The sequence below is a fragment of the Sinocyclocheilus anshuiensis genome, unplaced genomic scaffold (assembly GCF_001515605.1).
Source record: "Sinocyclocheilus anshuiensis isolate Anshui unplaced genomic scaffold, SAMN03320099.WGS_v1.1 scaffold447, whole genome shotgun sequence".
In the NCBI taxonomy this organism is placed as follows: Eukaryota; Metazoa; Chordata; class Actinopteri; order Cypriniformes; family Cyprinidae; genus Sinocyclocheilus; species Sinocyclocheilus anshuiensis.
In genome coordinates this window covers 964,796-978,286 of record NW_015552615.1, presented here as the reverse complement: position 1 = coordinate 978,286, position 13,491 = coordinate 964,796, and the positions used below count along the sequence as shown (strand labels likewise).

Below are 13,491 nucleotides of genomic sequence, written 5' to 3'. Positions count from 1 at the left end.
AATATTATATTATTTTTCACAAATAACTGTTTGTGCTTGGTCTTCACTTCCATTAATGTATTTAACACATTTTAGCCACTATTACACTTTTTTGTCATTTTTTCTTTTGATATAGCGGTGAAATTTGACCTGTACATTTCTTCATCAGATTCACTCTTTTAATTTACATATAATGACACACTTTTTGTTTGCAAAGTGTTTTAGTTATCATTTCTACCAGCTCTAGTTGATCCGGTCTGTGTGTGTGTGTGTGTGTGTGTGTGTGTGTGTCTCTGCTCAAGCATGCATGTATGTGTTTGGGTATGTGTGTGTGTTTGTGTGGCCCTCGTCCTCACGTGCTCAGCTGACATTTGCCTGGCTCTCCACCGCTGACATTTCCTTCCTGTCAGATCAGTCTGGATTTGCCCATGCGTCACATCAACTTACACACATCTCTAAAGAGCCCGGCAATAACACAATCCCGCTCGGCCTGACGGGACACAACAGATATAAGACTGACAAAGCAAAACTGAAATGAAAAACTACACTGAAGGAGAAAACGGCCGATTATTTGCAGATGGATTCACATCAATAATGCCAGCACACTCCCTACCTGGATGGCATTGTAGGGACATTCTGCAAGAATACTGTCTTCTAGTATACCTTATTTATTATACTGTGTCTGAATGCTCAATGCTGAATTGCTACATTATATTTCTCAGCATGAAGTGGTAACACTGTTTTTAAGCTCACATTAATTATTTAAAATAAATTATGTAATATGTAATTATACAATAATAATAATAAATTATGCATACTAATAAATTACGTGAAATAAATGTTAATTGTAATTTAAAATGTTTTTTTTTTTTTAAATAAACTAATAAATAAAATGTATTTAGTATTAGTACAATGAATGAGATTATATATATACAATCATAAAAATTGTGCCTGTGTCCAAATATATATGGACCTAACTGTTTGTGTGTATATATATATATATTATTGATTACTATTACAATTTGTAATTAATCGTGATTAATCAATTTGACAGTCCTAATATGTATATATTCCCTAATCAATATACATAACGTTAATATTTAATTTTAAATCAATTTTAATTTGTCATATTTATTATTTATATGTAAAACCTCATTAGTAAAGCAGTTAAAATGAAAACTCATAGTTAATGTTTTTTTTTATGTCATATGTAATTTTGTAATTTTATGTGTAATGTAATTTGAGTTTTTTAATGTGTTTCTCTGTGAAACGTTTATATACTTTTGATATGGACTAAAAAACACAAAGCTCCAATACTGGGGTTTTAAATAATCATTATAAGACCCAAAATAATCCAAGCAAAAATTGATAAAAGAATTCTCAGTACACAACAGAAAACCCATGCATATGAATTGGACAGAAATATTAAATACCCCTCATTCTCTGTTTCTGAACACAAACACCAGATGCTGCAACAGAAGGTGATGTTATAAAAGTGACAGCGTGGCCTACCTCTCGGGAGCGTTCATGAAAGATTGCATTTGTCAAGTCAGACTTAGACTAAAAAGAGTATTTTCTGCTCATATTGGTCTTTTCGCCAGAGCAGATAAACTTGGCTCGTACTTTTATGACACCTCGTGCGGGTCAGAGACAGCCGAGCGGCCCATCATACACAGAAAGAGCCTGGAGGAACTCTATCCATCTGATTATCCTTAACAGAAGGGAGATAAGGTGTCCGCTTGGCGCTTGGGGAAGTTCACTCAAAGATAGCGTAAGAACGCTTTGTGGAAACTCTCTGGTCGAGGGATTTTTGAAGTTCTTTCTAACCACACACACAGACCTGACGTGTCTATTTGTCCTGAAGATGGATGGACGCTCCAGACGTGTCCCACACCAGAGGATTAAGGGAGAGACTTTTCCTCTCGTATTGATTCTGTCTTTGCAGGAGCCGCAGAGCTGAGCCGTGGTCATCATGACACACGAGTCAAAGGTGAAATGTGTTCGCAAAAACCAACAGGGACCAGAGTACAAATGCCGCTTTAATACTCCGAGTCAAACAACAGCATTTTTTCCTGATTTTACCTTTAAAAGTGACTGGACAGCCATTCCCTGCTACAGTATGTGGCACCTGTTTTGCCCAAATGCAATTGATACCACTGGCCAAAAGTAAGGATTTTTTTATTTATTTTTTTTTTATTAAAGAAGTCTCTTCTGCTCACCAAGGCTGCGCTTATTTGATCAAAAGTACATCAAAAATTGTGATATATTATTTTTATATAAAATAAGTGTTTTCGATGTGAATATATTGTAGAATATCATTTATTCCAGTGATCCGCAGCTGAATTTTCAGCATCACTACTCCAGTCTTCAGTGTCACATGATCCTTCAGGAAGCTGATTTGCTGCTCAAGAAACATTTCTGATTATTTTCAGTGGTGAAAACAGTCGTAATGAGATTATATATATACAATCATAAAAATTGTGCCTGTGTCCAAATATATATGGACCTAACTGTTTGTGTGTATATATATATATATTATTGATTACTATTACAATTAATATGATTACAATTTTATAATTCATTAAAAATTTAATATTTATTTAATGTAATATTATTTATTTATTCGTTATATATTTGCTTTTGTTAATTGCATTGATTACTATTATGTAATATATTATTATATATTACGCTTTGTGGAAACTCTCTGGTCGAGGGATTTTTGAAGTTCTTTCTAACCACACACACAGACCTGACGCGTCTATTTGTCCTGAAGATGGATGGACGCTCCAGACGTGTCCCACACCAGAGGATTAAGGGAGAGACTTTTCCTCTCGTATTGATTCTGTCTTTGCAGGAGCCGCAGAGCTGAGCCGTGGTCATCATGACACACGAGTCAAAGGTGAAATGTGTTCGCAAAAACCAACAGGGACCAGAGTACAAATGCCGCTTTAATACTCCGAGTCAAACAACAGCATTTTTTCCTGATTTTACCTTTAAAAGTGACTGGACAGCCATTCCCTGCTACAGTATGTGGCACCTGTTTTGCCCAAATGCAATTGATACCACTGGCCAAAAGTAAGGATTTTTTTATTTATTTATTTTTTATTAAAGAAGTCTCTTCTGCTCACCAAGGCTGCGCTTATTTGATCAAAAGTACATCAAAAATTGTGATATATTATTTTAATATAAAATAAGTGTTTTCGATGTGAATATATTGTAGAATATCATTTATTCCAGTGATCCGCAGCTGAATTTTCAGCATCACTACTCCAGTCTTCAGTGTCACATGATCCTTCAGGAAGCTGATTTGCTGCTCAAGAAACATTTCTGATTATTTTCAGTGGTGAAAACAGTCGTCATATTTTTATGCAAATAAGAAATTAATACTTTTATTCAGCAAGGATGCATTAAATTGACCAAAAGTGACAATAAAGACATTTATAATGTTACAAAAAAAATTTATATTTTAAATAAATGCTGTTGTTTTGAACTTTTCTAGAATCCTGAATAAACAATGTCCAAGAAATATTAAGCAGCAAAAACTGTTCAACATTGAAAATAATAAAAACCATTAATAATAACTGAGCACCTATGATAATTGATAATAATTGGGCAGCAGATCAGCATATTAGAACGATTTCCGAAGATCATGTGACACTGAAGACTGGAGGAATGATGCTGAAAATTCAGCTGCGCATCACAGGAATAAATTACAATTTACAATATATTTAAAAAACAATTATTTAAAATTGCATTATTTCACAATATTCCAAAACGAGATATAGATAGACATATGCCAAAACTTATGATAAATGCAATATTCATGCATGTAAAAGAAAACTTTCCAGTGCATCCAAAATGTATAATAAAAAGATCAAATATCCAGTCTCTCACCCTTGATGTCCCATAGTGTAAAATGACGGTTGTTGGAGGCCTCGGGTGCCAGTGTGAAATAGAATCGATGTCCAGACTGCGGTTCGTCTCTGTCCACCACACTGATGGTGTGAATGAGCTGGAGAGGAGACAGAAAGACAGAAAGAGGTTAAACCTCAGTGTCTCCACCGTCCTAATCAGAGAACGTGCTACTACCTTCAACCAGAAAACAGCTGAAAAAAATGTCACACTGAAGGAACTTCTGCCAGACTGCATGACTATTCATATTTACTAGTCGACTATTCAGCCAGAAAAGTAGCCGACAAGTCAATATTTACCTTATGTAAATGACTCACTTCTGGCAAGTCAAACAGTGTGCGAGTCTAGAGAAGGTCCACTGCTGAGATGGTGAGGCTGACAAACCAAAGCGCGCATATCTGCATTTCCAGGTTCATGCAGCTGCTGTTGTCACAGCGGTGCAAACACAAGTCATGTTGCCCTCGCAAGAGTTCATGTCAGCCTCTGGCCAACATCTGATAAGCTTAACAGCACTTTGCAGTAATTCTGGCTTGTATGTGACTCTCTAAATGCACTCAGATCCTCTCAGATATCTTTAGCTCCAGTACGGTTAATTTTTGAATGTGCTTCATGAATGCAAAACACTCGGAGTTCACAGGACTTTCACTTTTAGGTAATTCAGAAGGTTTCAAATATTGGGCATTACAGGTTACTGTACAAAGTTGCTGTCAAAATGTTACATAGATGCATTAAAAACCAGACTAATCGCATAACTAAACTACTAGTCAACCTGCTGCATAACATTTTGCACAACGGTTAAATATATCTCTAGAATAATATAAATTAATTAATTAATAAATTTCCTTGACGGACAAATGAAGAGTTCTATATTCTATATATTCAACAGTTGTATATGTATATACATATAAATATTTTCAAAATATATGTGTGTATTTATATGTACATAATAAATAAACACAGCACGCATACATATATTATGTAAACAAAAACGTTTATTTTGGATGTGATTAATCACGATTAATCGTTTGACAGCCCTAATATATATGGGTAATTTTAATTAAAACTAAAACATTTTCATTACTTGAATTAAAATAAGCATTTACTGAAAAATAAAATAAAATAAAATACAACTTTAGTCGCGCAGGCATAATTTCTCATTCTCATTTGTGTACATACACAAAAATAAATAAATAATAAAAACTAAAACTAAAATTAAACCACCTAAAATGAAAAAGAAAACAAAAAATATTCAAAACAAATATTATAAAACTACACACACACCAACCGTTTTTTTTTTGTTTTATACAGTGCTTTCATTTATTTTCCTTTATTAATAATCTTGATTAATATTCACTTCTATGCATATAAATCCTTTTTAACAGTACATTTATATTTTGACATTAGCTGGTGCATGAACTAACAATGCATATTTGTAAATTATAATCAAGAATCATTTTTAAATGCTCAATATTACTGTTGTACCATTACATTTAACGGATTCACATGCAGCACATCATTTTGCACTGCTTTGTACAGGTTAAATATTACAACTTATGCAAAAAGCGAATATACTGCACTGTGAAGCCAGAGCACTTTGCATTCAGAAAGCACACTATAAATGACCGCTGTGGACCTCCTTTCTTCCAAAAAAACTGTATTTTTTGTCATATTATGCTAAAACTACACGGAGCTCTCTCGGAATTACAGTCTCTGTGATAAATCAGAAGCGCGAGGCGGAGAAGTTGTTGTGGCAGTGAGAGTGGGTGTACTTGTGAGCGGCATCGGGCCCAGTCACTACATTAGCCGGATTGTGAGACAACAGATGGAAGTGTTTAGGAGGGTGGGAGGAACAGAGGAGCGGTGGAGAGGGAGTGGGCGGCTCTTCAGACAATCCCGCCAAAATTCCCATGTTCTCTCATTGCTCATTTCTCATTACACGCTCATCAAAAGCCTCGCACGGCGTTTATGTCAATTTTTAGGGAGGTGATAAAAAATCCAAGTGTAATTAGAGGAGAGAGGGGAAAAAACCTAAATTAAAATTCTTTCTGCAAAGTCTTTCCTGTGCCCTAAAGTCAGCGAGGAACACTTGCGCTTGCTCGGATTGGAAAATGAAAAGGAAAGACGCGCACACACCGGGAAAGTGAAAGCAAGGACAAATGCTTGTAAGGCACAGCTGTATACTCAAAGGAGACCCCACACTAACACTGATGTTTCCCCTTCAAAATGATTAAAGCTGGAGTTTCCAGGAGAGGCAAAGTGCTTGTGTTTAAGCCTCAGTCCTCCAGGACGCGCTCGTTTGACGGGCTCCGCTTTGACTCCACCGCGCCGCTCCCGCGAGGAGAAACCCAACATTCACCGCCGCAGCCTTTCAAGAAATAGTTCGCACAGAAATGAGCATTCTGTTCACATCGTGTCAGTTCAAACCTGTACACTTTTTCGTTTTAAAAGAAGTCCATATGACTCATGCACTATATTCCAAGTCTTCTGAAGTGCAACGATAGATCGACAGCAGTCAAATTTCACAGAAATGTTGTTTTTTGACATTACCAAGCCTAGAGAGATATTTTTAAACAATGACAACAAAATTCTATTCTATTCTATTCTATTCTATTGCAGCATGGAAACCATGAAATTTGGCATCAATATATTACATTTACATTTATGCATTTGGCAAACGATTTTATCAAGTGATGTGCATTGCTTTTAATAAATAAATCAATAAACATGCACATAAATTAATATGTATATTATTGATTTTCTTTGAAAATGCTGGAATGAAGTTATTTTCATGATGGTTGGATCTGTTAAGACATCTTGATCCATATTCCTTAATTGATTCACCACAAATGACTCTTTTGAACTGGTTCTATTGCAGCATGGAAACCATGAAATTTGGCATCAATATATTACATTTACATTTATGCATTTGGCAAACGATTTTATCAAGTGATGTGCATTGCTTTTAATAAATAAATCAATAAACATGCACATAAATTAATATGTATATTATTGATTTTCTTTGAAAATGCTGGAATGAAGTTATTTTCATGATGTTTGGATCTGTTAAGACATCTTGATCCATATTCCTTCATTGATTCACCACAAATGACTCTTTTGAACTGGTTCTTTTGTAAGAATCAGACCAAAAAGGGGATATTTATAATTAAGTCTTTTTTTTTTGTTTAACAGATAGATTATCTTATCATGATCAAATCCAGTTTAAATGCCTTCCAAGATGCATTAAAAAAAAAAATCTAAGCCAAAAAAACCTATAAATAAATATGCATGCAAATAAATACATCACACAAATAAATAAAGACAAAGACATAAATACATAAATACATATAAATGCAAATAAATAAATAAATACCATTTAAGTGACACTTCCAAATGTAATTTTAAAAATGTGAACGTTCCTTTTGACAAAAAAGGGAGATTATAAGTAATAACTTCAGCTTAAATTTCAGTCTGTTTTACAAAGCTATTGTATGACTTTACTTTTAAAGAACTGTACTTTTATGGTTATTTTGAAAGCCATAAACACCATAAACTCTCTTTGTATGTCAGAGTCTCTTTTATGATCCTGCAAACAACAGCAGACATGAGGGTAAGTAAATGATGACGGAATCTAAATTTGTGGGGTGAACTATTCCTAAACTAAAGCGACATATCTGTTTAATGACACAAGGAAACTATCATCTTTGAGTACTAATGTTTGCTACTACCGAATACTATTTAAGTATACTGTGCACAGCATGTTTGTGCCCTGAGGTGCTGATGTAAGAGTCTCATGTGAGAGCTGGACTGCATATCTACTCAGATTCTGGTTTAAAGCCCACAGACTGTCAGTCACGCTCATATGGAAACACATTCTGGCACAGAAAGAGAGTGCGGTGTTAAGATTCATTCATGGCTGTGTGCACAGTATTGTTACTGCAGTCTGTGAGCAGCAGGCAGGCTAGCCAATATTTACCAGGGTGAGTTAAGGTAAATGTAGGGTAATGCAATCATGCATGCAATCTTCTGCTGTATTTTTAATCTTAAAAAAATTATTTTCTGTAAAAGCTGTGCAGGAGTCCAACCTGGATCATGTCTAGATGACATTCCCTGTCTCAACTTTCCAATCCAATCCCAACCTGTCCAACCAAACAAACAAACAAACAAACAAACACTTGTTTTCTTTTACTATGATAAAAAACGTTGTGCTAAAACTCATCTCTTTAAAATAACATTAATGACAATTTATAATACATTTCTGTTAACATTAGTTAACAAAATAATTAAGATACAATAATAATTGAAAACATTTTACAGCACTCTTCAACCATACTTCCACATAAAAAAAATGTATTTTTTTAACAGTAAATGTTATTAAACATTTCTTATTAAACAGTAAACATCTAAAAATAAATAAATAAATAAATAAATATATATATATATATGCATTAATAATAATCCATCCATAAAAATAGGGCATATTTATTTTATTTTTTTATTTTAGTTTAGTTTAGTTTAGTTTTGCACTTCATTGCATTGTGTTTTAGGGTGATAATAATGTCCTGGCAAAAAAATTACCAGTATATTTTCCATTTTTTCCCCTTTCACATTAACACAGTACTTTGGGCCCGTATTTTTACAGACTTTTCTTAGAATGTAAATTAGCACTGACCGGCATAGACATCTACGCAAACTTAATTTAGTCTTTTCTAAATGGTTAACCAGCTACAGAATGAGACAGAACTCCAGAAAATACAAATGTTGTTGACGCTGGAGTAAAACTGCAGGTGTTGAATCCCCAAAACATATTTCTCATAAGTCGAGCAGTACTTGCAGCTGATAATGCTTCTGCTTGATTACATCCACAGCAGCATTAAACTAAACACTAACCTGTGCTTCCCATCGGCCTCATTATTCGCAGAGCTCCACTTCTGTCTGCGGCTGATAATGTGACGCCAGACTCATTTAAGAGCCTTTAATCAACACACACAAACTCCTGTGACTTTCTTCACATTGTCTGGGGGCCAGAAAAACAGCGTTACACAACACGAGATCTCCAGCCGCATGACAGAGGACGGGGGTAACGGGACACATGTTATATTTTGAAGATGTTTGTTTATTGGTCTCTTCTCAGACTGAAAGGGAAGTTTTGTGGGACTCCTGCTGAGCGCCTGCTTTCAAACGTCCTTCATCACAGCATCGCTTTAGTGCTCGCCGATGAAATTCTGCTCACTACTGTGGAAAGTTGGGATTTGGGAAACGGTACTTATTGATTTTCTTTAAAAATGCTGGAATGAAGTTATTTTCATGATGTTTGGATCTGTTAAGCTTTCTTGAACCATATTCCTTTATTGATTCACCACTCCTGAACAAATAACTCTTATCATGTTGTTGTTTTTTCTATGAATCAGTTAAAAAGGGGGTATTTAGTCAATTCATGCATTTTTAACTAATTGTCTAGATATCTGATCATGAAAATATCCAGTTTAAACATCTTTCAAGATGCATTCAAGAAAAAAAAAATCCGATAACTTTTTGCTTTTGTATGCCAAACTTGTAATATCTAGCAATATCTCTTATATAAGAAGATCAGATTTCTATCCATTTATATTTAGCATTGTTGTTGTTGTTGAAGTTAAGTAAAACAAAGCTAAAAAAAAAAGTCAAATATTACGTTTAAATATTAACATAGCTAAAACTAAAACTGAAATAAAAATAAATTAAAGGTAAATAGAGCCATAGAAAATAATAAAAAATGACAAAAGCGCATAATATAAAAGTAAAGTAAAAATTACAATTACAATATAAAATAAAAGCTAATTAAAAATATTAGGAAATACTATAATACTTACGTTAAACTAAAACTACTTCAAATATTTTTTGTTAATTTAAATAAAGCTAAAATAAAATATAAATATCGCACACACAAATTAACAAAACAAACCTAGAAACTAATTGGTAAATAATTGCTATTAAATAAGTTTAAGTTGAAGTACTAAAATGACTAAAACTGAAAGAAAATAAAATTAAAGCTAAAATGAGCTATTAAAAATAAATAAATAAAACATAAAAATGTCAAAAAATAAAAGCTAATTCAAAATATTAATACTACAATAGTTTTCAAATAATACTACAATAATACTGTTTATATGACCACATTTATGACCAAATGGAACATGCATGATCTGACCGATCAAACTGCATAAAGTGATTTACAAATGGGTTTCATACTGTTATGAATGAATGTAATGATTTACTCACTGATTCGGTCTCCCTTCATCATAATTTCAAAAAGAACCATTATGATTCGAAAACATAGGACAGAACTCTTTACGACAAAGTAAATGCAAGTAAATTCAAGGCAGAGACATTTTACATACATGTTGATGAAAGATAAAAAACAAGCATGCACTGATGAATCAGAAACATGCATTAAGATATTAAACAAGGTCAATTCTTCATGTTGACTTTAAGCAACCAGAGCTGTTAATTGGAACGATTCTCATCCTTCCTATTTTGTGACCCTCATTTGTTTAATGAGCTGTTGTTTGGATGGTAAAAAGAAAAAAAAAGAATGAAGTAAACAAGGGTAAATGAGAACACAAACTATATTAAAAAAAAAAAAAATGAACACTGTTTTCTTAACAAATGTTAATTGTGATGCCAAAGATAGAAACAACAAAAGGTCATCTGATATTTCCCATTTCGAAGGGCAAAACTAATGCCTGAGGGGTGAAGGATTGGGATGGAAAAACGCTGAGAGAAACAGGGACTTCTGAGAAAGAAAGACTGAGAAAAATAATGTGGAGGAGAGAGAGATTGTGAGAGGGAAGCAGTGTGTGGGAGTTTATTGAGTGGCAAACACAGCTCCCTCAAGCAAAATCATCTAATTAAATTTCCATCCAACAGCCCCCTCATGACCCTTTAAGCTGCGCGAGGCTCGGAAAGTGAGAAGCCAAGAGTCTCCCAAAAGTCTCGCACATTCTCCAGAGTCTTCCAGGACCAAAGGTCCTCTCTGAAAGTCTTCCTCTGGCTCACAGAGGAGGAGGAGGAGGAGGATGCTGACCTCTGAGACGGATCGAGAAGTTCAAGGAAAAAGAGTTTTCATTCTATGAGTTGGCATTGGAGTGATGAGGAGAGGAACTGACTGTAATTAGTTAGCGAAGGCGATAATTAATCTGGGCATTGAAAACCTGGAAATATCCGGGTGATTTTCAGACAGGAAAAGTCAAAGAAATTAATAAAATATTCAACAACTGATGAACAATTACATCGTAAATAAAGAACTCTAGTTATGCTCAGATTTAAAATATTGAATTGGCTAGGAATTGCTCTTTGCGACTGCAATCACCGTAAAATAATTAAATCACAGATGATTGCATGGAAAACCACTGATCAAAAAATGGGACCTTGTTAAACACGCTCCCATTTCTTTTTATCAAGTACTGTTGGCAAATCTGATTAATTTTAGTTCAATTTCAATAATAAAAAAAATTGATTTGAGTTACTGTACAGAAATCTTAGTGCCGCTTAAAAACAAAATGAAGTAATCAATTATTATCAGTCTTTTTATAATGCATTTAAATAGCTGTATGCCTATAAAATCCTATAAAATAAAAGTTTTACAATTATTTATTCTGCATAAAATATATACATATATAAAAAAAAAACTGAATCCCTATATAAACCTCCCAGAGCCAACTGAAAAAAAGAAAGAAGAAATTATAAATTATATTATAAATGTAGTAATTAACAAATGTATTTTTAAAGTGCAATAAAATAGCTATGCAATATAAATTCAATAAAGTTTGCATTGAAAGTAATTTTATTTTATTGTTACATTAAACTATATTTTTAAACGAATTAAACGGACAATTATAAATATTCAGTGGCAGTCCATTTGAGGAGGCAAGAGAGGACAAGGCGACGAGCTGAGAAAAAGTAGCTCAACTAAAGATTTACTGCCATTCTATATAGTTTACTTACTGAAAGGCAAACCTCAGATGTACTGTATGTAACAATTTAAAATATGTATTTTTTTCTTCCACTTTAAGCACTACATGAATGCCAGAACAGGCTCACTGAATGACCAATCAGAACGGATATTCAAATGACACAGCACCATTAACTACCATCCAAATGCAGCCAAAAAATCAAAGGGAGAATAAATGTAATTTCCCTCCTACCACATAAATGACCCTCATTATCAAGGTGACCTTTCAATTACTCCTCAATTCACAATTTACATCAGCCTCCTCTGAAAATGCCCTCATGGAGCACCACTGCAAATGTAGCTATGTGTTTGTCAATTTAAAACATGATTGATTTATATTTTTACTTCCAAATAATACCTTAAAAAATTGATTCCTAAAACTCCCAGTTCACAGCTTCGGTCGAGCCTAAACTTTCAGCAACATAATTCCTGCTATTTTCCACAGAAGTAATGAAATATAAAATCATATGCGCTTTGAATGAAATGAGGGAGGGTAAATTTTCAGTTTTGGCTGAAATAACCCATCTGTAGGAGTGAATTCAACACAGGTGTCACCATGCGATTGGGAGCCAATCCATCTCCACGGCCGTCTGAGCGTGCATGCGTGCGCATGGGAGCGAGAGTGTACTTTTCAAACATTAGTCACGTAGCCGGGACTGTCCCACGGGAGGACCAGACCCGTGATCTGTCACGGAGAGCCACTCGGTGCGTTTGATGTCCTGTGTGGAGCTGACAGGCCTCTCGTCCCCGGGCCGGTCTTAGTATTTGCCTTTCCACCCGGCCTTTCCCTGCACACGCAACTCTATATGATATCTGTCTCTCCTCATCCCATCAGCCCAAATACCACAGGGTTACGTGCTCATACCGCTTCACATGGCAATCTGAACAAGGGTCAGGCGTGTAGATAATCAACGAGATCATGAAGGGGACGCGCCGTGAATCTGGAAGGATAAACTTGAAATGTATCTTCGTACATTTGCATCTTTTTAAAAGCCCACTAAGGTAATTGTGGGAAGATGCATCACTTTTCTTACTATGGTACTGAATAATTATCAAATGAATGCACTGTGGTATTTATATTTACAATAGCAAGTACCATGTCTTTAAAAAAAAAAAACATGGTACTATCATCGCATTTTGGAAAGTATCATGGTATTCTTGGAAAATAGTTTTTAAATGGTACTTCCAAGTAAACCATGATAAAACACGGCAGGACCATGGTACCATTTTTAAGTCATGGGAAATATTTCAAATACCATTTACAGAAAAAGTACCATAGTGCTACCATATTTTGGGGATATTTACAAATGGTACATGTCCCAAAAACATGGTAGTACCATGGTATAATTTGTAACTGAAGAGAAAGTGTTCAAAACAAGACCTTACCGAAAATAATTTACCATTATTTTACCATAGTTTGGGGTACTTAAAACAAAACAAGGTACAACCATGGTACTGTACATGTTCTAAGAAACATGGTAATACCATGGTGCTATTTGCAAGTGAAGAGAAATAGTTCAAATAGCATTTACAGGATAAAGTACCATCATTTTACCATATTTCGGGGTACTTCCAAGAAAACCATTGTAGTACCACAGTAAGTGTTCTAA

The 13,491-nt window shown here is 34.4% G+C and overlaps 1 protein-coding gene across 1 annotated transcript in view; it reads right to left on the bottom strand.

Annotated features, from left to right (window-relative positions):
- Window positions 1-13,491, bottom strand: part of cdh22 (cadherin 22) — a 210,643-nt gene that overhangs the window by 18,103 nt on the left and 179,049 nt on the right. The window contains exon 10 of the mRNA XM_016457334.1: window positions 3,874-3,991. Coding sequence (XP_016312820.1) covers window positions 3,874-3,991 — 118 coding nt within the window. The remainder of the gene's footprint in view (window positions 1-3,873; window positions 3,992-13,491) is intronic.